This window comes from Acomys russatus, chromosome 1 (genome assembly GCF_903995435.1).
Source record: "Acomys russatus chromosome 1, mAcoRus1.1, whole genome shotgun sequence".
Lineage (NCBI taxonomy): Eukaryota > Metazoa > Chordata > Mammalia > Rodentia > Muridae > Acomys > Acomys russatus.
Window position 1 is genome coordinate 21,879,239 of NC_067137.1, and position 24,135 is coordinate 21,903,373.

General features: G+C 48.9%; 1 protein-coding gene and 1 pseudogene across 1 annotated transcript; one reads left to right on the top strand and one right to left on the bottom strand.

Annotated features, from left to right (window-relative positions):
* The window catches only part of LOC127196711 (homeobox protein Hox-B13-like), a 32,661-nt pseudogene extending 30,247 nt beyond the window's left edge, over positions 1–2,414 (bottom strand).
* Pcare (photoreceptor cilium actin regulator) lies at positions 2,076–11,599 on the top strand. Its single transcript, XM_051169896.1, has 2 exons — positions 2,076–6,183; positions 11,386–11,599. The coding sequence occupies exons 1-2, from the start codon at positions 2,543–2,545 to the stop codon at positions 11,597–11,599; spliced, it is 3,855 nt and encodes a 1,284-aa protein (XP_051025853.1). The 5' UTR covers positions 2,076–2,542.
* The last annotated feature ends 12,536 nt before the right edge of the window (positions 11,600–24,135 follow it).

The window sequence follows — 24,135 nt, forward strand, 5'->3', positions numbered from 1 at the left end:
GAGGAGAATTTGCATAAAGCATCTTTCAGGTGAACTTTCTGTTGTATTTAATGTGAGAGCCAAAGTGTAAAGACAGCCTCCACGCAGAGTCCATGTTTACCCACCAGCCCGGGAAGGTGACACATGAACCAGCTCCATGCCTAAGGTAGCTCGCCCCCAGGCACTGGTTCAGCTGGGCTTCCCTTGAGTTCTGCTTCAAACAAACAGAGCAGGAAGCTTTATTAATGATGCACTCTGGGGCATCAGCTGTGACGGGCATGGGGCCCCAGTGGTCAGGCTCTCGCCTCTCAAAGCAACGGAGGTGGCTCCTTGGTCCTTTCTGCTTCAAAGGTGCCCTGGCTGCACAGACCTCAGTCACAGCAAAGGCGGCAAAGCCAGAATGCCAACTACAGTCTCAGATGTGACTTTTTTTCTCCTATTATAAAAATTCAAAACTGACAATAAGCTAGTTGTCCAAAATGAGAATGGTTAATATCCCTTGCAGAGAGATGGAACCATTACATTTAAGAGCAGAGAAAGTTTGTTATGAGAATCAGCCAGGGACCAAACGGGAGCTTTCCACACAGACAGGAGTGGCAAAAAAAAAAAAAAAGCAAGGTGGATTCAGAAGGCTTAGAACACACTGTTGACAGGTATTTCCAGAAAAAAAAACTAGGCCTTGATAAACATGGATTTTTCAGATGACATTTACTGTCAGAAGTGGTCTAGCATGGGCTTAGGCGGAATAAGAAGCTCAATTAAGTATTTACCAGACCATCGACTGACTTAAGCCCCCTAAGAGACCAGTGGATCAAGTACTATTGTCTCCATTTTACAGACGGCCTCTGCCAGGCAGGGTGGTACACACCATAACTTCAACACTCAGGAGGCTGAGGCAGAGTATTGTGGGTATCAGGCTAGCCTTAGCTACATAGCAAGTTCCTATCATTAGGGAGAAGAGATCCTCTTGCTCAGCAGAGTTGTTAAATAGTTTTCAAAAGTTCCCCTCAGCTCAGCCTGTGTGGTGATGGGAGGCGGGGCAGCTATCCCTACACCTGCTAGCCCATCTACTCAGAAGGCTGAGCTAGAGCTATGTTGAGGCCAAAGCCAACCTGGGTTACACAGTAAACCCCATCCCCATAAGCAAAACATTAACAACAAATCATCACCATCATCATCACCATCATCATCATCATCATTATCATCATCATCTCTCCCCAAGTCAACCTCCATCTCCCTTTTCCAAGCCCTTACTCTTACTCTCTAGAAACTTTTACACTACAACATGATAGCGTCAACTACAGGTTCACACTTGAGAACTGTGCGATCAAAATAATAATAATAATAATAATAATAATAATAATAATAATAATAATAATAATAATAATAATTTCATGTTAGATGGTAGATTGGATGTGCCTGCTCTAGATTTCCCTGACAGCAATGTTTAAAGGGAATTAGAGCCAGGGGTAATGACACACATTTTTAATCTCAGCACTCAGGAGGCACAGGCAGGAGATCTCTGTGAGTTCAAGGCCAGCCTGGTCTACACAGCAAGATATAGGCCAGCCAGGGCTACATAGTGAGACCTTGACTCAAAAAAAGGGGGTGTAGGGGGATAGACTGTTATGTGTTAAAATTATGTTCTTGGGAACAAATAACTCTCCACTCCCCAGATTTTGCTTGTTTTCCTATAAGAGTTTAATGAAAACCTTTTCCCCAGAAGGGCATGGCCCTGAGTCACTGCCGGCTCTGCCAACAACACTAAGCTTGTATGACAGTGAGTTTTCCCACCTTGCTCCTCTGAACTAGGAAGAGCATGAGTCCTCCTAGATGACTCTATTTTCTATTGCTGCATTCCTTGTTTATTCCAGGATTTTGCAATCCTCCTCCCCCAGCATCCTGAGTGCCAGAATTTCAGGCATGCACCATCATGCCCAGCATTTTGCTCTTCCTGATAAAGCAGATGATAGAGAGAAAGAGAGAGAGAGAGAGAGAGAGAGAGAGAGAGAGAGAGAGAGAGAGAGCCCTGAGCTGGTTGCCCTTGTTAGACTACAAAGGTCACTTCTTTGCCAGGGTTTATAATCAGTGAGCCCTCACTTCCCTCCCACAATGTTTTCCAGAGCCTTTTGCAATTACGGCTCATTTCTCTAGGTTTCCTACGGCAGGCATCTGAACAGAATTAAAGTGCAAGCACGTGCCAAAATAATCTGTTCCCAAGATAGTAAATGCCGGGAAGTTCTATATTAGAACACGCCGAGTGCTGACTGGCTGGGGCGTGATTAACCTAATAAGCTTAAAGCTCCGCTTGCCATCCACATCTGTCAGGACGTGAGGAAAACACGGACGGGTCCATAATCCATGAGCCTGGGGCCCCTCGGACTGTCCCGCTCCTCGATAACAGCAGAGGATTCAAAAGTTAGGGTGACAGGCATGGGCTGCAAGTCTAGGAGTTTGTACCATGGACTCCCAATCTGGTCTGGAGTTGCCCAGATAGACTAGCCAGAGAGCCCAAGGATTCTCCAAAGACTGTCCAGGTAGAAGATGGTGACAAGTTGAAACCATGGGGTGCACACCATCACACAATGCCATTGTCCACAGTGTTGCCAAGAGCGGCATCCAGTTCTTTAAGAAGCCCAAGGCGGTTTTGCCAGGTTGTCAGCGGGGCAGCCAAAAATGTTCCATTCCTTTGCTGGTTCAAAGTTCTACCTTCTGTGACCCTGGTGGGGAGCTGCACCTGGAAGAGAAGCTGCCAGAGGAGATGACAACTTCCAAGAAGCTCCAAACCATGGCTGAAGGTCTTTGTCAGCTCACAAAAGATAAGAAAGGACTGGTTCCAGAAAGCCAAGCCTTCCAGATGAACGAATCTCAAAGCCACAAGGCTACAGGCATTTCATTCAAGACAGAAGGCTGCCACGGGCTACAAGAAGGAGATTTTTCTGGGAAAGAGAGTAAGGAAAACATTCGCCAGGAGACCTCAAAAGGGGACAGCAAGCCAGTGTGCCATCATCAGTCAGACAACCAGGGCCACTGCTCTCGCACCACTCCTGGGTCAAAAGGCAAAGTGGACTTTCCTGAGCCCCTGGTAAAGGCCCACCAGCATGCTTATGCCTATCTGCACACCAGCCTTTCAAGATATGAAGCAATTCTGTGCCTCGTCCAGCAAGCCAGCCAGACCCGGGAGCTGTTGCAGCCCATGCTTAGCTTCCTGCTGCTGTGCTTCGAGGAGGTCAGCCAGCTTCTGGGAGAAATCTCCAAAGATGGAGAAGTGCTTCTCCAGGAAGTTAGAAGGGATCTGGCATGGCCTTCGAGGAAAGGTGAGCCTGGGGAACAGCCAGATCTCCTGCAACAGCTGCTGCGGTACACCGTCAACAAGCTGCTGGTGGTCCACAGCACTGTGGCCGCCCTCACCGGGAGCTTCCTGGAGGGCTCCTGCTGCTACCTCAGTTCCACCGCTGGCCAGCTGGAAGGTAAGCTGAGCACCAAGAGAGGTATAGATGAATGCCTCCTAAGGGCCCTGGGACAACTAGAGAGCCTGACCAGTGGCCATGGAGACCCCGGGCTGCTGGGTCCACCCTTATGCTCTGAGGACAGTGGCATTGGTGCCGACAATGAGTCTGTGCAGTCCATGGAGAAGCTGGGCAAGCAAGCCAGCTGGGACTTTGCAGCGGAGCCTGAAGATGGGAAGTTGGGGACTGTAGCCCAAGTGGAAGCCAGGCCATCGGGGCATGCCTGGCAGAAAGGTCCATACTGGACAGGTTCAGACAGACCCCAGGACTGTCCACTGCCAAGTCCTAGGATAGCAAAGGTTCAACCTGCAGTACAGGATGATGCCAGGAGTTCGGGTGCCTCTGGGACAGGACCAGAAGCAGTCACCTCCAGGCCTCCAGAGGCTGCCAAAAGCATTCCGTGGGACTCTCTGGGAGTTGAGATCCCTGTGCAAGCACATCTTTCTCGAAGCCCCGGGTCAATGGATGCTCCATCCCTGAGTGAAGATGAGAGCAGCAGCCCAGAGGAGGAAGATGAAGTTAGCAGCAGGGATCTGCACGCTGAGCCACAGAAAGCCTCACCTTCAAGACCACGGTCCTCACCTGCCACCCGGGAAAGCCTGTTTCAGCCATACTCCGGGAAGCTTAGGAGCCCCGAGGCCCAGGAAATGATTTTGAAGATGAAAGAGGCTATCAGTGAAAGGATCAAGTTTGTCCCTGTGCCTTCCAGGCCCCAAGACTGGGCTGAGGAGGAGGAGGGGAGAATAAAGATCCCTCCGAGACCCAGATCAGTCAGTGGCAGCAGGAGAGCCCCTGAGAGACAAAGGAGGTCACAGTCAGAGGGATGTCTTAAGGGCCATGTGGAAGACCCCACCCTCCAGGAGCTGAGGAGGGTCCAGACAGACCTCAGTAAGAGGCTAGAGATATTTTATGCCCTGGGTGTCACGCGGCAGGGGCAGAGCAGGGAGCAACATCTGCGATGCAAGGCATCAGTGCTGTGGTCCCCCACCAACTGCAGGGTGGGCCCCAGTAGTACCATCAGCAAGTTCAAGGCCTCCCTCACCAAAAACTTCAGCATTTTGCCCAATCAGGACAAGAGCATCTTGCAAAGGAGTAGTGCCCACTGTGACACTGACCAGCCCTGCCAGGGGAAGCCTGAGAAGCTGCCAAACGCTGTCTTTTGCTGTGAGAAGGACAGTAAGGCTCCCAGGGACACTGAATGGGACATCAGGGCCCGTCCCACCAGAACATCAGTCAAGAGGCTAATTGAAACCTTTAGTCCCACTGAGAGTCTGAGGATGCCAGGGGACTCCAGGAACTTGGGGTCAAGCCCCTGCCTCAAGAAGTGGGGGGTTCCTGCCATGCCTCCCAGATTTCCTATATACAGAGGGCTAGCCCCTCTGTATCCAAAGCCCCAAATTTCTCCAGCTCTCAAGGGGAGCACAGGCTGGAGGCCTTCCGCACCCGTTCCCTGTCTTCCTACCGCAGAAGCGTCCAAGAGTGAAGACAGAAACTGTGAGGCAGAGGAGGCCCTCGAGAATCTCCCTCCACCACCTCTCGAAGTCCTGCTGGACAAGTCTTTCACTGCCCTGGAGCACCAAGACAGCAACCAGCCAGCAGGGAGCTCCCTGGACGAGACCCTGGGGCCAGAGCTGCGAGGGGCCAGCCATCCAAGAAGAACATGGATTTCCTCCAAGCTGAGAGCCTCCATGAGCCCCATGGACTTACTCCCCAGCAAAGGAACTGGCAGTTCCCCAAGGCTGCACAGCACCGCCGCCGTACCAGGGAGCACCAGGAACATGGGCAGTTCCAGAAAGCTGACCTTGGACCTGAACTCCCAGCAAAGAGCTAGCCCAAGCCCAGAGGCTGAGGGTGGGGCTCCGACTCAGGCACAAGCAGAGAATGCTGCAGGCCTAGCCAAGCATCACCAGAAGGCAATTACCTGGCACCACACCAACCCAGCCTCTGAGCAAAGCAGGACCTTGGAACCCAGCCTGGCCAGACCTTCACGAGGTCCACACTCTTCAGCAGCTGCCAGGAAAGGTCCCGAGAGAAGCCCTCCAGGAGTCAGAAAGGCCTGTCCCCCAAGGGCACAGTGGGCATCCCAAGGGGACAGGAGGCTGCAAAGCCTGCCCTCCTCTCCTGGACTGCCCCGGCCAGGCCTCCCTGCTGTTGTCAGCTCCCCCAGCCCCCCTCTGAGCCCCGGAACACTGAGCCCACCAGCCACAAGGAAACCAACTTCCCCACCATGCCAGCACCCTGAACCCAACTCAGCCCCAGGGAGCCCTCCTGCCCAGTGGACAGAAAGAAGCAACCCTTCTTCTGTGTCCCCTTCTTCAGCCTCAGTGTCTCCCTCTCGGGGGTCCAAGGAGACCAGTCACTCTGAGGACAGTGAAGCTACCACAGCCAAAGCATCCAGGAACACGTGTTCCGTATTCTGCCCGGCCACCTCCTCTCTGTTTGAAGCTAAACCGTCATTCTCAGCATCCCAACCACGGACACAGCCAGAACCCAGGGGCCCTTTGAGGATCCCAACGGGAGGCTGGAGGGGCAGCTCAGGGCCTCGACTGAGGTCGGATTCACAGAGGAGAGCGGCTCTGAGCTCGCTCAATCCCTTGCCTTTTGTCAGAAGGACAGCTTCAGACTGCCAGCGCCAGCAGGGCTACTCACTTCAGCTGCCGGGCTCCTCTTGGGAATCCCATCCCTGCCAAAGCAGGTAAGAGGTGCCCCATGCCACTGCCCAGGGAGTGAGAGCGGGCTCTTTAGACTGTCTGAATTAGTAGATTTCAAACAGTGTTCCAAAGGGAGAGACAGTGTGTAAAAGAGATGAGGTGTGGAGAACAGTCAGATCTCCACCTGACCATGAATGACTGGGTTTTCTTTTCTTTTTAATTTTTGATTTATTATGATTTATTCAGATTACATCTCCATTGTTGTCCCCTCGCTAGTATCTTCCTGTTCCCACCCTCCCTCCCTCTCCCGACCTATTCCCCTCCCCTAGACCTCTGACAGAAGGGGACCTCCCCCATCATATGACCACAGACTATTGGGGCTCATCAGGATAGCCTGCTCCTAAGGCAAAGTGATCAAATTAAGGGCATTAGAGTTCATGTCAGAGGCAGTCCCCACTCTCGCCACAACTGTGGAAAATGAGCTGTCCATTGGCTAGATTTAAACAGGGGTCTAGGTTCACTGCATGTATTAGTTAGTGACTGAGTTTTCACCTGATGGACCGTCCTGCTCCAGTGGGGGCCTGCCTGAACCCAACAGCTAGAGTCTGCTGTGCTTCCTCTGGGAAGTTCTCTGTCAGGTCCCAGGACCCTTAAACTCCTAAAAATTTTTGAGAACCAAGTAGTTTTTATATATGTGAGTTACACCTACTATTCTTGTTAAACGTTTAAACTGAAAATAATACTTAAATATTTTTAAAAGAATAAGCCCATTCTATACTCACACAAATAGTATATTCCTATTTTTTTTTAAGTGTATTTTCTTTTTGTTGTTGGCTCAAGATAGGGCTGGCGTTAAACTCACAATCCTCCTGCCTCCACCTCTTGATTTTGGGATTAAAGTAATGAGCCACCATGCCAGGCCAAAACTGCATATTCATTAAAAGGAGAGAGAGAGAAAGAGAGAGAGAGAGAGAGAGAGAGAGAGAGAGAGAGAGAGAGAGAGAGAGAGATTTGATGAAAGGAGTATTGCCATACTGCATTTTGCAGGCTTGTTGGTGTCACCTGGCTTAGCAGGGAGACAGCTAAATACTCAAATCTGCACATCCATTGATTCAAAACCACCCCACAGTCCCAGGAGCATGGGCCTGTCACACCTCTGAATTATGATTTAAAATACTGGTTGAACCAGGCGTGGTGGCACATGTCTTTAATCCCAGGACTCAGCACTCGGGAGACAGAGGCAGGCAGATTGCTGTGAGTTCAAGGCCAGCCTGGTCTACAAAGCAAGTCCAGGACAGCCAAGGCTGACAGAGAAACCCTGTCTCGAAAAAATAAAAATTGGTTGAACCTTGAGCTCCCACCCACCCACCCAGAAGCATCACTGAGATACCCAGGGATCCAGAGACCACATCTTAAGAACAGCTGGTCCTGAAATAGTTAGTGGAGTTAGCAGAGCCCCGAGGGCTTGGCTTCACTGCTCCCCTGGCTTCAGATATCTGTAGAGTGAATGCATTCATGAGCACCAGACTCCAGAGGGTGAGCTGCCCTTCCTGTCATGGGCAGCCGGCGACAATGTGCCTTTCTCAGCAGGGACAGGTTGATGCATGCTACTGCCCTGCCCTGAAGACCGTTTGAGCACGCAGCTGCAGGGCAGTGAGCTAGCAGAACCATCCCATGGGCACTGAAAGGACTCCTGGGCTTGAACACACAGGGGTGGGAATTGGGGGACATGTCAGCCTTTTCGAGAACAGTCTATCAGAGCACTTGATATCAGATCAGACAATGCTCCAAAGCCAGCACTCAGTCTGTCTGTATTGCTCACAGTTGTGTCAACTGGCAGTTAATTTCTGCCAGGCTGATATGCATCACGGGCCTCACAATGTGTCCAGGCATAAATGGTAATTTTTTTTTACAAAGTACTAGGCAGTCAATTTTAAATAAAGATAGTATCTCAGGAAAGTTGTGCATTGTAATAGTTCTATAACCTTCCCCTGCCACTTGAAAGAAATGAAATATTGATTATTTTTGCAAGAATCTTAACGTAACACTGCTCTTTTCTTAAATCTAAAATGCACTTCCTATAGCACACGGCTTTCATCTAAGAACCTCGATAAACACTGCTTACGCCGATATTAGATTTCTAAACCTGTGCCCTTCACGAGGAGAGCTTGAGAGAGCAGGGACAATAAAATGTCATTAATTAAAAACACTAACATTTTAAAACAGCAGGAGCACAAAATTGCTCGAGAAGAAAATAACGAACGCCCTTCTCCCAGGCTTCTCCTCCAAATAGGGTGGACTAAAAGGCTGTTCTATGGTCTGACTCTCAACACTGGTGTGTGTGTGTATGTGTGTGTGTGTGTGTGTGTGTGTGTGTGTTATGTGGGTGTGGGTATGTGTGGGTGTCTGTGTGTGGGGTGTGTGTGTATGTGTATGTGTGTGGTATATGTATTGTATGTGGTATGTGGGGGTTGATATATGTGTGGGGCATGTGTGGTATGTGGGGTTGTATGTGGGTGCGCGTGTGGGTATGTGTGGGTGTGGGTGTCTGTGTGTGTATGTGTGTGTGTGTATGTATGTGGTATGTGTGGGGGGTGATATATGTGTGGGGGCGTGTGTGTGTGTGTGTGTGTGTGTGTGTGTGTGTGTGTGTGTGTGTGTGTGATATAGGTGGCAAGAAGGCATACTCGTGACTTGAAAGAAAAGCCCAGACAAGGTCAAGTGGAAGGTCACTTTGTCACTTGCCTCTACCCCCTTCCCTTTGGTATGACTGTGTTTGTCCAAAGCCTCAACACGTGAAGGGGCACTGCCTCCCTCCAGCCACCCTTCACCCAGGTGTACATTTGGCATCTGGAAGCAGAACCCCATCCACAGAAGAGCACTGGGCCTTGGCCTCTCTATGGAAAACAAGGGCAATTTTCTGACATCCAGCATGTGAGGAAAACCATACCAGGGGCTCAGGCATGGCTCCCCAAGACCACACAACAAGCTGGATCCAGAGAACCAAGAGGCTATTTCCAAAGCTGGGCCTTGCAGAGTTAGCTGCCATGCCCGTTGTGTCTTGCAGCTGGGTCAGGCATGCAGACTTGAGTGCCCTAGAGTTGACATTGACTCCATTTCCGTCACTCTATGCTAAGCACAGGCCTGTTTTGTAGAAGAAGGATGATGTTTGTACCCTCCTGTTGGGGACTGGGGGGCTGGGGAACTGGGGGGCTGGGGAACTAGGGGGCTGGGGGGCTGGGAGGCTGGGAACTGGGGGACTTGGGGGCTGGGGGCTGGGCATCAGGAGCAGTCCTGGGAGGCACCCCCAGGAAGCTCAACCACTGAGTTTTGACTATGCATGTGCTGAATTCCCAGGTGGGAATGCATCTCTAATCTCAAAGTATTGGAGTCCTATAAGCACTCCAGAAGGTTCTACACTTTTCTTCCCTATACATGCGATGCTTTTCACCATTGCCTGGCCTGAACTGGTAAGGTGGGAGTATTATGCAAGTCCCATGTGCTTGCCTCAGGCTGCCCAGTGGCCAGCAGGACAGCAGGTAGGCAGTCTGTCTCCTGAACGCTTCCAGGAAGAGAAACAGAGAGAGCCACAAGCAGAGTGACAGCCTGTGAAATTAGCAGGCTCCTGGCCTTGGCTTCATGCTGCTAACAGAACCTGGGTGGGGCTGAGAGGGATAGAATTTTAAATCAAGTTTTCATGCCACTTTTATGACAGGCTAGTCAGCCTTCACAGACTAGCATATCCTCTCCCCTTCCTGCCAGCCTCTGGAACGCAGAGAAAAACAAAGACTAGGGCATGGATGGAGCACAGCCCGTGTACGTGTCTTATTTCCCAAGGCTTCAGGGAGATGATTGAAGAGAGGAGGCCGCTGTAGACCTGTGGACCCTGAAGACCTGCAGAAATAAGCTCATCATAGCCTGAGACCATTACTGGCTCTAAAGCACAGTGGGCTTCTGGATCCCAAAACATATGAACATGCACCACCCTGTCTACTCTGTACTCCTCACACTTTGACTTTGTTCGTAGCCAAACACAGGCTTGTCCACTCGTTTCATAGAGTAAGCACACTTATAAAAACCAAGAGCATGTTGTCATAGGCCGAACAGAGGGGCCTTATGGGCTGTCCAGGTGGGAGGCACTGCTCTTGTCCTGCTCTTGAAGTGACCAAGAGCTCTCTAGCCACGGCCCACTTCTCCGAGCCTCAGGCACCCAACTACTGTATGAGAGGTGCTCCCTGGAGTCCCTTCTGGGTGTAACTTCCTATAAAGCAACACCATAGAGACAGCTTCCCATTATCCACTAAGCCCGTGGATGAGAGTTGTGCACCCCGTTTTCCATTTCGCCCAGTCCTGGTACCTGTGAGTCCTGGTGAGCTAGGTAGGCACTGTTATGAATTCCAGTTTGCAAAGATAAAAAAAAAAAAAAAAACAATTTGGATTCGCTGGGATGAAGTCGCACACAGCAAGCCACACAGATGGCACGGGGGAAGAGCCAAGATTTTAAGCCAGGCCGCCAGACTCCAGACTTCTCCAGCAATCCTGAGGCCAGCCTGCCAGCAGCCAGCTCTGTGTGGTTTTGTTAGTTCTATCCACCGAGGCTCAGCCCATGCTTGTCACAGTTGCATCTAGTTCTCCCAAAGCATACATCGCCAGTCAGAGTTGGGGTTCTGCAAGTGTCTCTCCCCCTTTCACAGCCCTCAGTCACAGCACTCAGCAATGGAGAAGCTCTTGTCTAGCCAAACACTGGGTAAAACTGGCCAAAGGGGTTTCTGTTTGATTCCATTCAGGGAAAGAAAGGCAACTGGGCAAAGCAGGGTTGGCTTTGTTTTGGCCTGGGTTGGGTTTTTTGCTTGTTTCTTTTTTTTCTCCTTGCTGTTATTGTTGTTTTTAATTCAAGCAACTAAGCCTAGCTCTTTACTAAGCAAGAAACGCTTTAGAAAAACAAAAACAAAATGAAAGCCCAGTCCCCTCAGGCTTGTTCAGAGCCACAAGATTCTAGGCATAGAGAAAAGAGCAGGAGTTGACCTGCCAGAGGAAGTGCTGGGAGCTGGTTTGCACCACGCCTAACCTGACCAGGCATGCAGAAAAACAATATAGCCTGCCAGTGTGGTACGGAAAGGCAGGGGCCTAGTACCCAGGCCAAACACTGGGCTATACGTAAGAGGGATGGGCAGAAGGGAACTGGGAAGGAGCTAGAAGGAACAGTAGAGGAGTGTCTGACCTGTCACTGAATTTTCTCTTGGCAGCGGCAGCAGCAGCAGCAGTGAGGAGAGCCCCAAGCACGAGCTCCCATCTTGGAACAACTCTCATGTCCCAGAGCTGCAGGGCAGTGGCACCAAGTGGGCATCCCCTCTGGAACTCTGTGTTCTGGGCCATGGGCTGCAACCAGAAGCCCGTATGACCCGAAACCAGGACAGATCTCAGCCAGAGTCAGGGCCCCAGCACAAAGAAGTGGCGTGACAGGTGGCTGGTGGGGTCACATTGGTGCCAGTCACCCTAGAACACATGCCCACTGCCCCATGGAGGGTAGGCAAGCCAGCTCATGCTGAGGTGTCTGGGAAAGACCTTGAAGACGCCCAGCCAGTGGGTCTCCAAAACCTTAAGCAACAGCTGGATTCACTTCCAGATCCTGTTTTTGCCTTAGGTTTAAATGTTAATGAAAACTTTAGAACCCACAACGCTTTATCTTTTCAAGTGCTGGCCTTAATTAGCGGAATGTGTTCATGCCTAGAGGGCCATGTGCTTTACAAGATAACCCAGGATGATCATGGCATCGTTTAAACCACAACAATGAGTGAAATTGTGTCCCCCACTTTTACAGATAAGAAACCAAATGTCGGGGGAGGGCCCCCCAAGGGTCTTGCTGGGGTTCGGACAGATATGAGAATAGACCAAAAACAGGTACCGAATGAGGGCGGCCTTAGACTCTGCCGTCTTCAGGATGTGCCATTGCCTTTGCTTGCTCCATCATTGCACCTGCCTACAGCATAAGGCGTTTGTACAAACAGTAGGAAGAGCTTGTTTATTTAAGGTTAGATGGTCTGATGCTTAATGTTGTCTGCGTGACAGAGTCCAGAACCCCTGAAGAGACAAGCCTTCGATCATGTCTGTGAAGGGACTTTCTAGGTTGAGTTCACTGAGGCAGGACAACCCATCCTACTCTGATTGGCACCAGTCCATGGGTGGGAGGGTCCTGAACTGCAGAAGGAGGAGGTAACTGGCTACCAGCACCCATTTCTTCCTGCTTCCTGACGATGGATGCAATGTGTGACCAGCAACCTCCAACTCCTGCCACAACATGATAGACACCATCCATCAAACCTGGAAGCTGTAATAAACTCTTCCTTTGCTACGTTGCTTTTGTTCAGATACTGTGACCTGGCAAGAAAAGTATCTGAGGTGAGTGGTAGCACAGCGTCGATGTCTCCATCAGAAGCTGTGTTTGGAAGCTCATTGCTCCTGACATGAGAAGATGAGGTGGATTAGCACGTCTAGCCTCTCCAGCCCACCCCTGCTTCCTCTCTTCCTGCCAGTACTACAAGCTTAAAGCTTGCAGCGCCCACTGGCAGCCATGCCACCCTTGGCCTGTGAGTATCAGAGTCTCTGGCTGAGCTAAACACCCACATGCCGCTTGGCCTGAGTCAACACAACCAAGCCTCCAAAACAAGAGGCCTGTTCTTTGCGCTACGTGGGGGCTGAAGCTCCAGAGATGGGGAGAGTGTGACGCATGCTCACATGCCCGACTTTCCCCGAAGCTTCTTGCCAAGTTTATTCCTAGGTCATCTGCAGAAAACTTCTGCTAGAGCCAGAAGCAAAGCAAAGAAGCACCTTTCGTGCCCAAAAGTCCACTTCTGCCAGTGAGCTAGATTCTTGCTGCGGATTCTGGAATTTTTCCATCTGGAACCGCCGAGCACTTTCTATTTAGAAATGAATGTGCAGTAATTGGGTGACTCAATGCTGCTCAGTGAGTTGTCAAAAGACAAGAGTTCTCACCCACGGGTACAGCTAAGCAGCCTGAACTTACCAGATCTGCTGCAAAGCTGATGTTTTAAGTTTGAGAAAATTATAGGCCTCAAATCCTTTTTTTGTTAAACTAGATTGTGGGCTACACATAGTACACTGGGTCCTGGAGCCTCCAGCTACCTCCGGCTCCTCTCTCCCCAGGAGCAGGCACATGAGTCTCGCCTGACTTGTCTCATTATTACGATGAGGGTGGCTGGGCTTATCTCTTCCAAAACACCAGAAGCACCACGGATTAAATCAATGACCAAGAGGCGCCATGCTCACCCCTGTTACGCAGGCTCGTGTTTGTTAGAATGACTGTGTTGACTTCAGAGCAGTCCTTGAGGCATGGGTGTAGTTCTAGGATGGAATCTAAAACGTGCTACCTTCAATCTGAGTACCATCCAAAATGGTTGGGCAAGCAGCTTGGGGGAGCGGCAGGCAGGCTGGGCAAGCACAACATATCAGAGCAAACAGAAACAAGCAACGTTGAGTGTCCTCTGAGACCTTACTCAGTGTGTGAGTGACTTTAGGGACCACTAACCAGAAAGTAGCTGTTGGTCTGTTCTAGGGTTTAGAGCAGAAGGTTCTCGACCTCCTTTGGGGAGTTCACATGTCAGATATCCTGTGTATCATATATACATTATGATTCACAACAGCAGCAAAATTACAGTTATCAAACAGCAATGAAATAATCTTATGGTTGGAGGTCTTCACAGCATGAGGAGCTGTATTAAAGGGTTGCAGCATTAGGAAGGTTGAGAACCACTTGTTTAGAGGGAGATTCTTGGGGATCTAATGAAACGAGGCAGAGCCTCAGCTTCTGGGATCACATAGGCACACTGTGGATAAGACTGGGGTGTAGGGGTCCCTGCAAGCATCATGGCCAGCAGAGAAATGACCCAGAGGAGGTAAGAAGGAAGCTCAGCTCAGCCCGACTTAGCCAGTGCTGAGTCTGATGCCAAGTGGTTTGTAATTTTAAAGTAAAACTTTACAAAAAAAAAAAGTCTTCTCATGCCAATTGTCACAATAAAGCTTTAGCTGTGGCTACATGGAAACTCCTTTGCAACGTATAGCTCTTTAGCAGGAGCCCTGTGACCTTTTCCGCTAGGATGGGTTTTGTAGACTGAGAAACGTTGCTCAGGATTTGGGGGATTTGGCTGAAGGTGGGCTCCACGGACTAACAAAAGATCATTAAGTTCTCAAACAAAACCCGCCCCAGCCTTCTGAGTGGAACAGGTGTAAATTTCTTCCATTGAAGAAAAAAGTCTGAGTGTTTAACAATTCTAGTTTCTCCAGGGCTTATCTGCAAGCCTGTGGACCCCTTGCCCTCTCTACACTGGGGTAAAGCTGGGTATAACACGAGAGGAATTTTTTTAAGTTGTAGTTTCTGGAACCCAGATGCAAAGATGAACCAGATAATTCTAGGAGAAGGAAGATCGCCAATCCAGGCCTCCCTCATCTAAGGGACCAACTGTAGAAGCTCAGGTTAGGTTAAACACACAAGGGTCTGAGAGCCCCCACTGCAGTGGTAATAACTACAGGCAGGCAGGCTGAAACCAGGAGACATACCTCATCATAGAGGGTCAGGACTCCAGACGAGTTCCTGGAAGAGCCAGGGAGGGAATTCTGCTGCGCCCCTTGAAGGTGCATGCTTAGGGGCCTTCCAGAGACCAGGGCCTGCCCCCTTCACCGCGCTGTGCTGCAGGCAGTGGGCAGCAGCTTCCATTCCTTCCATCAGCCACAGATGGCACCTTCTTACCCCTCTAGAGGACTTTTATGTCCTAAGAGCCTTGATGAGTTGCCATATGTCCTTACATTTGATATTATGTGAGGCCCCAACTGCCACTAGACCCAGGAAGCAATGACAGTGCACTGATACGGGACAGTCGTCCACAGGCTATGGGAATTCTAACTCATGTCGGGAGAAAGTTGTCAAAGGCAAGAAGCTGAGGGCAGGAGAAGCAATGAAGTTCAAAGGTCGGGCAGGGCTAAGCTGACGCCAGAGCAAGTAGAAGCGGTGGGGCCTGGGTCACCATACCAACGTCACCTAGATTAAGTTGACTGTGGGTTAAACTCCATACGAAGAAATCAAACCCACTTCAAGCTTCTCGGTTTACAGCATCAACTTGGTTGTATCCCTTGTGCAAGGCCAGGTCTTCCCCAAAAAGCTATGTCTATGACTCTGCCATGGGGAGTACATTGCTGGTAGCCATGAAGAGCAAGGTCCTTTTACCTATGCTCCCCCACTCTGTAGAAGAGCCTTGCCCTTTCTGAAGCCAAATCCACTTCTTTTGCTCAAGAGGGAAGACAACCATTTTTTTGTTTATTTGTTTAGTAATTAAACCAATGGGCCCAACCCATCAGGCTCTCACAAGTGTAATGTTCCATGGTAGTGCTAGAAAACGACAAGGAACACTGTTTTATCTGCCAGTCTTCACTCCACACAAGGAGGTGTCTCCACAGACCCATGGTGTACATCACAGCCATATTCTTATTTGGGCTGACTCTCCTCTGTGGGTGCACATACAGCCTTCCTCCTCCATCCCCCTGGGGACCTCAGAGCTGTAAGGAGGGAGGTATCAGCCCAGCTTTTACCCAACATGTTTAGTAACACAGCCAACAGATCTGCCTCAGGGGAAAAAAACGCAATCTTTTATTTCTATCAAAAGCATTCGCAAAGAGGGGAAAACAGTGCAAATACAGTATTCTGACAGAGCAGTGATAGCTTTTTGCAAGTATAAATACAACCCTTACAATGAAATATAACCTCTTTCTGTGGGCTGTGCTGTTGTTTACTGTAAGCTATGTCTATTTTCCTTCCTTATGTCACACGCCCAGTCCAGAACCTCAAATAATCCAAATGGATAGAAACACATGGCAGACAAACTAAAGAGATTTTTCCCCCCTTTCATCACAAGCAGCTTATGCTCAACAAGGCTAGATTCATAAATCCTACAGTGTGAATGAAGGGGGATTTGAGAAATGTATTCTTTTTTCTAAAATAAACCAGTGTTTTACATGTACCAGGGGAGCTGGTACAATGAATTATGCGTGTTGACATGTTTGTCAATTGATCATCTGGTCGACCGCTTACAGGCTGCCAAGCATCCACTCTGTCTTCCAAAGGAAATCTTTTCAGAGGTAATATATTTTTAAGTAGCCCCACATCAAAGATTTTGTTGAACCACCATAAAGTAAATGAGTTCTGAGCCCGTATTAACAGAACATGGTATATTGCACTATCATTTACTTCCTGTGCCTACCTCAAGTTTAAATAAAGTTCCATCAATCCATCCAGACGTTTTTATGAAATGTAATTAAAGATGCATTGCACATGAGGAGGCACAAACAGTTAATTCACTAAGCTCTCTTAACTCAATTTTATGGAGGAATTCGGACTCTGCTGGCTTGATTACACTTGTGGACTTCAGAAAGTCACTTCGAAGATTACGTGTGGGCCCTGCATTGGGTAACAGTAGCTTTCTGCTGATCCAACAACCAGGGTTCTGAATGCTGAAAGCCCAGACACCCTGGACGTCTGGTACTTGAACCAGCATCTGACTTTGCCTGTAATGGCACAGGCAGAACTGAGTTAACTAAGGAGTAAAAACCTGGAGTAAAAAGAAGCAAGAATTAGAGATAGAGAAGAGGCGGGTGTGGTGCAGGTGCACATGACTCTTGGCAACCAAGATTGTTCTTGGTGACTGCAATTAGGGAGCAGGCACACCTGTCTAAACAACCTGTCTGAGCCATCTTAGAGAACTCAGAACTAGTGTTCCCTCTCTCTCTCTCTCTCTCTCTCTCTCTCTCTCTCTCTCTGTGTGTGCGTGTGTGTGTGTGCGTGTGTGTGTGCGTTAAATGTTCACCTCTGTCTTTAGTTCATTATTGTGATTAAAAAGTCAGTATCATGGGCTGGAGAGATGGCTCAGAGGTTAAGAGCACTCTCCTGCTCTTTCAAAGGTCCTGAGTTCAATTCCCAGCAACCACATGATGGCTTACAACCATCTACAATGAGATCAGGTGCCCTAGCTGGTGTGCAGGTGTACATGCAAACAAAACACTGTATACATAGTAATAAATAAATAAATAAATCTTTTTTAAAAGTCACTATAATCTCCCTTCTTTCCAGAGCTGCCCACTGACCCATAAATAAAGTGAAGAATGGCTATCAGAAAGCTGGGCCTGGCTGGGCTCCATGGCCCACGCCTATAATCCCAGCACTCAGGGAGTCAGAGGCAGGTGTATTGCTGTGAGTTCAAGGCCAGCCTGATCTACAAAGTGAACCCAGGACAGCCAAGGCTACACAGAGAATGGGAGAAAGGGAGAAAGAGAGAAAGAGAGAGAGAAAGCTGAGTCTGGTAACACGAGTCAATCCCAGCAGTGGAGAAGCGGAAGGAGGAAGATATGAATGTCAGCCATGCTGGGCAACACTGTAGGTTCAAGACATCCTGGGCTATATAACAAAAGTCTGTCTAAAGAAAGAAGGAGGGAGGGGGGAGGGAAGGGATGGGGAGGGAGGGGAGGAAAACCAGTTGTCTAACTCAGTAAGCGTTGACTGAGTCCTTTGAAAGTTTCTGTGTCTTTAGTGTGAAAATAAAAGATTAAAACATTTTGCTTACAGCCACGTGTCAAATATACCAAATGAGGGAAATTAAAGCCCTGATGTTCATTGATCTCAGGTGGAGTCTTGGGGTGATCTGTCAGACAGATGGTCAGCAATTACTTTGGCCCCTTAACAGCAGCCCTAACACCGAGGCTGGGAGGAGGAAAGGCCTGACAAGGATTATACCTTTTCTGTGTATGTAATGCTCTTCTTTTCCAAAATACAATTGCCTACATTGTTTCATTAAACATAGTTCCTCCCAGATTGTTCCCTCCATATCTCTTACAAAAACGAATGAAAAATAAGGTTGAGAGCTGGCCAAAGGTGTGTCACCAGCTAGTGGCAGAAGAGACACATACACCCCCTTTGATATCAGAAGAACTAAAATTGGATTTCAGGGTTACTGGGGCAAAGGTTAAGAAATAGGCCTACAGGAGATAATCTGGCCAGCTGCAAAGAGCAGCCCCACTAGAGATAGCGTTGCCTAGTGACTGACTCAAAGGGTCCTACCAGAGATAGAGTTGATAAGAGACCCAGTTTTATGGCCACATTGCTTCCTAACCACCAGAGATAGTATTACCTAGCAACCAACCTAAGCCATGGGTGGTCTTGGTGCCCTTTTCTGCTTAAAGGACATTGAAAGGATAAAAGGACCAGAGATCAGGCTGTGGGAAGCTCCTGAGACCTACCATTTGGCGGATCAGGTGCAACCCGGCTCAGAGCTGAATTAAAGATTCCTCTTGTATTTTACAGCGGTTTCGTGTGTTTTCTGGTTCTTTTTTGGGGGGGATCGATCTGGGTGCAACACCCCCAGTTCCAAAACAGCTTCCTTCCAATGCCCTTGCAACGAGACACTTCTAGATCAGTGGGTCTCAGCCTTCCTGATGCTGCGACCCTTCTAATACAGTTCCTTATGATGTAGTGACTCCCAACCATAAAAATCATTTTGTTGCTACTTCATAACTCTAATTTTGCTACTGTTATGAATTATAATGTAAATATTTGTGTTTTCTGATATTTTGGCGACCCCTGTGAAAGGGTCATGGCCCACAGGTTGAGAACCACTAGTTTAGACACTTCCAGGATGAAGGGAGGCAACTCTAGAAGGAGACAGCACAGCCTCTGTTTACAAATAAGAAACTAATTTTCATGTCCAACCACAGCCCGCCATAATGCTGTCCATTCCTCTTAAACTGGACTGGGTAAGATTTTCCGCGGCAGTCCTCCCTACGGATCCAACTAGGGTGCCTCTTCTCTCCCAGACAAGAGTATCAAACTGGTCCTAGCATTAAGGAATAGAAGTCTTTCCCCAAAACTCTCTGCTCCTCACTGCCATTAACACATGGAGTGGCTGCCAAGTGACAAGCTGACAGCCCCCCCCCCCTCCCGCCAGCAGTTGGCCCCCACAGTACTTCCCCTTCAGGGAACAGCACTGGCTTTACTTAGGTGCCCCAAAATGATAAAAGACGGCTGATTCAACAGAAAAAACAAACAAACAAACAAACAAATGCTGCCCCTTCCTTTGTACAGAACAAGACTGGCTGTGTTTACAAAACCTGGTGCCTTTTAAAAACTATTGTTTAGTTACCCACTTGGCTTCTGCTATCAGCTCTGGAGGTACCAGATCACGCTCTGCATATAAAACTCCTCAAGGAGAGCCCAAGGTGAGGCTAATAACAGCTGTCAAGCTGCAAAGAGGTAATTATAAAGCCATGATTCAAACAAAAACAAACCCTTCAAATGTCACAGCCTTCTTCAACACAACACCAGGATGACAAGGAAGCAGACACCAGACCGCCCCCTGAATAATGACCAAACACATCCTCCACATAGTCCCAACTCAGAAACGCCCACCAAGTGAAGAACGAGCATCCTGCACCCCGATGCTGCCAACAGCCTGGACCCCATCTAGCAGCAGCACCCCAACCCACCTGCCTCCTCTGAGGACTCACCAGCCTGGCTGCCTGTTCCCTCTGCAGAATCCCAGGCCCTTGGCCCCAGAGCCAGATTCACAGTGACACCGACCATGCGGCCATCCCTGCCTCCATTCTCTTTCCTCCCCGTCCCCAGAGCAATTTTCATCAGGCATATTTGGGGATTTCTAATTTAGAATGTTCTGACTACTTGCATGTTGGTTTGCTTGGAAATTTAACCCTCAGAGTACTAAGATGATGGCAGAGGTCCTGTGTGGGCCGGTTCTGGCCCAGGAGGATGGCAAAGTTGGTAAAGTGCTTACTGTGCAATGTGAAGACCTCAGTTCGGTCTCCAGAACCCACATGAAAAAAAAAAAAAAAAAAAAAACTGGGCACAGTAATTCATACCTGGAATCCCGGAACCTTGAGAAGTAGAGACAATTGGGTCCCATGGGGCTCACTGGCAGCCAGCACAGCCTTTTTAATGAGACCTGGGTCAGAGAGAGACCTTGCCTCAAATATCTAAGGCTGTCTCTGACCTGAGGTTTTGACGGAAAAATCTCTGGGATCAGAGTAACTCCAGGATTTCACCAGCACCTCACAAAGAGCTGTGGCTGACATGGTGGGTGAGGGGGGAGGGGCACGGGGAGGGGATTATCTTAAAGATATAGAGGACCCTGAAATAGGTCCAGATCAGTAGAGAACAGACCCGGGCACACATTCAAGCCCCAGCCACTTTCTAGCTACATTTCAGGCCCCCACCCCCAACACAGACTCTCTACCAGACCCATAGTACCCACACTTTGTTGGAAATGCTGAAACTTAAGCCGTGGCCAGGCCTGCCAATCAGAGTCCAGGCCTGCCAATCAGAGTCAGACTCCCTGAGAACTCTACACTGGCTGAGGACACTCACTCTGCACCCCTGGGTCCCAGCTTCCTTCAGGGAAGAAGAAAAATAACCCTTCCCTTCAAGGACGTCAGGAACAGGAACAGAAGCAGAAGCTGGCAGGCATTTGATTAGCAGGCTGCCTTGCTCTCCTGCCTAAGTCAGTCTCACCCCACAAGGAGAACTGACAGAGTGCTGCCCTCCCCACCTTCCCCTCTCCCTCCTCCTGCTGGAACTGCATCATAATGAAAGGAAAATGCGATCACCTGGAAAGTGCTCTGCTAGCCAAGCCCTCCTGCTTCCAGCTGTGAGCCTCCAAGGAGATAGCACAGATCCAGCAGGGAGCAAGGCAAAGTTCAGGCCTCCTTATCAGCTCTCCAGTGGAAGGGGTGGGAGTGAGAAAGGCCAAGGGTGGCTGCGAAGGGCCTGGCAAGCAAGGACAAAGGAGCGGAAATGGCAGGCCCCCAAAAGGTGAGCAAGGCCCTACTTCCTAGTAAAGAGGATAAAACGAATTCTTTTCTTCATTTGGCCAAAGCCCTCATAGGCTCCAGAAGCTCCAGCAGCTGCAGTAAAAACAGAGATCCATGTCACTAGCTTATCCAAAACACTGACCCCCAGGGCATGACAGCCATTGTTTGTCAAGGGCTCCCTGTGTCTTATGCTAAACAGTTTGTAAGAATTACCTTAGTAATCTTCATAGCAGCTCAGTTAAGATGGACATTACCGTCATATGTACCACACACACTCACACACACACACAGGTTGACAAAAGGTCTCAAAGTCACACGTCAGCAAGTCTCAGTGCAAAGTCTTAAGCTCAGGCTTTGGACCTCTGTACCTGACCTCAGTCTGTGTCTCCAACCCCAGGACACCCCGGAGATGAGAGGGAGAACTGACCTGCCCTGAGCCCCATAAAGCAAAGACACTGCGTGGTTTCTGAGTTTGGCCCTAGATTAGAATCTCTTGAAGAAAGAGGATGAAAGGAAGAGAAGAGAAGGAAGAAGGAGAGGAGGAAGGAAGGAGGAAAAAGAGGAAGGAGAGGGAAGGAGAAAGGGAAAAAAAAGGAACAAGTGAATGAAAAGAGGAATGGAGGGAGAGAGAGGAAGGAAGGAAGGAACAAATGAAGGAAGGGAGGAAGAAAGGGAAGGAGGGGGAAAAGGGAGTAAGGAACCTACACCCCAGCCTAGACCAACTAAATCAAAGCCCTGAGGGAGAGGCCCAGCTGCTACATTCTTTGACTATTGCCAGATGAGTCTGAAGGTTACAGTGGATTGTGGAGCTGTGTCTTTCTCCCACCTCCCTGTCTAGGCTCCACTTTCTCTCCTCCACCAAGGAGAACAGGAGAGCCATTCTTTACCTAGAAGGTAGGAGATGAATAAAGAAAGAGAAAACAAAATAAAACGTTGGAATTGGGAGAAGTGCTTCCTAAAATCTCAAACATACAACTTGATGCTTAGAAAAAAAGAAAAGGTTGTAATGATTACTCTTCATTGTCATCTTGACTGGATTTGAGATCACCTGGGAGTCCCATCTCTGGGAATGTCTCTAAGGCTTTAACTGAGTGAGAAAAACCTGCCCTGAGTATGGCTGGCATCTGTCTTAGTTACTTTTCTATTGTTGTGATAAGACACCATGACCAACTCAGAAGAGTTTACTTGAGGCTTATGGTTTCTGATAATTAGAGTCCATGACTATCATGGCAAGGAACATGGCAGCAGGCAGGCAGGCATGATGCTGGAGCAATAGTTAAGAGACATGACTACCAGGCAGAGAGAGATGGAAAGATGCTGGGAATAACATGGCTGTTGAAGCCTCAAAGGCCACTCTAGTGACACATCTCCTCAAACAAGGCCACACCTCCCAATCCTTCCCAAACAGTACCACCAACTGGAGACCAATTCTTCAACTAAATCAGGTCATGGAAGCCATTCTCATTCAAACTACCACAGTACCGTCCCATGGGCTGGAGCTCTAAACAGAATAGGAAAGAAGAAAGCAAGCTGAGCACCAGAATTATTCTGTCTGCTTCCCTAACAGAGGATATAACAAGTACTCCTGGTCCTATGCCTTCCTCACCATAATGGTTTATACCCTCAAACCATTATCCAAATAAAACCTTCAGTTGTTTCTGTCAGATATTCTATCATAGAAACAGGAGAAGTGATATGGGATTCCTGGTACTTTTAGTCTACAGGCATCTCTCTGATGTACTGTTCTCATGTTGGGGATGGAGAGTGGGAGTGGAGGGTGAGAAGAGGACTTACCATATCCAGGGGCCACTTGCTCACCCCCAGGAGCATCTCCCATGTCTCAGTTAGGTTTACTATAGCTGTGATGAAACACCATGACAAAGGCAACTTGAGGAGGAAAGGGCTTATTTGGCTTGTTTCCACATCACTATTGATCACTGGAGGAAGTCAGGAAGGAACTCAAGCAGGGCAGGAACCTGGAGGCAGGAGCTGATGCAGAGGCCATGGAGGGGTGTTGCTTACTGGCTTGCTCCTCATGGCTTGTCCAGCCTGCTTTCTTATAGAACCCAGGACCACCAGCCCAGAAATGATAGCACCCACAATGGGCTGGGTTCTCCCTGATCAATCATTAATTATGAGAAGGCCCTATAGGCTTGCCTACAGCCGATTTTAGGGAAGCATTTTCTTAATTGAGTTTCCCTCCTCTCAGATGACTTTAGCTTGTGTCAAATTGATACAGTAATTCAAATCCTAGAAGTGGAGTTTCTGGCTCACACACAATCAATCACACACAGTGGGGTGAGCCCAGCTCTAAGCCACCATCTCTGGGGTCTATGGGGACAACACTTACTCTGCCTATGAATAATGTTCAAATGAGCCTCTTGGAAGAGATTCCAACCGGCTGAGGCCTAGTTATCACACTTTCTTCTCTTGGTTTGTAAGCAATAACCTGTAGTCCAGGCTGGTCTGCAGCTTCAATCCACTCCACTTGATTTGGGGTTCCCAAGATCTGTCAGAACCACACAGCCCTTTCTCAATAACACTGTGCCAGGGGTGTAGGCTGCAGAGACCTTGACTCCCTCAAGAAATAGATTAGACCGTGAAATCATGAAGAAAAATAGAACAGAGAAAAGAGTTGACAGTTCTTTTCAACACATCAAACCAGAGAACCCTAGGGACTGGAAGCTTTCGGTTTGAGGTAGGTGCAAAAGAAAGGAAGTAGCATTGGGCTCATCCTTTTTGTTTTATTTTAATATTCTCTTTCTTTCCCCCACCCACCGTGTGTGTGTGTGTGTGTGTGTGTGTGTGTGTGTGTGTGTGTGTGTGTGTGTGCAAGGCCCTCCATCTTATTCCATGAAGCAGGGGTTTTTCAATCAAACTCAGAGCCTTCCAGCATGACTAGTCTGCTAGCCAGCTTGCTCTGCTGATCCCGCCTTTGTCTTCTGAGCCTGGCATCACCACACCAGCTCTCACACTCACAGAGAAAGCACTCCAACCACCGCACAATCCTCCCAGCTCTGTTAGCTTTCATTTTCTGCCTACAAAAATCCCCATCGGTCTCTAAGTCTCTGCGTTCTTACAAGCCCAAAGAATCTTGGAACAGTCTCATCTCTCCTTGA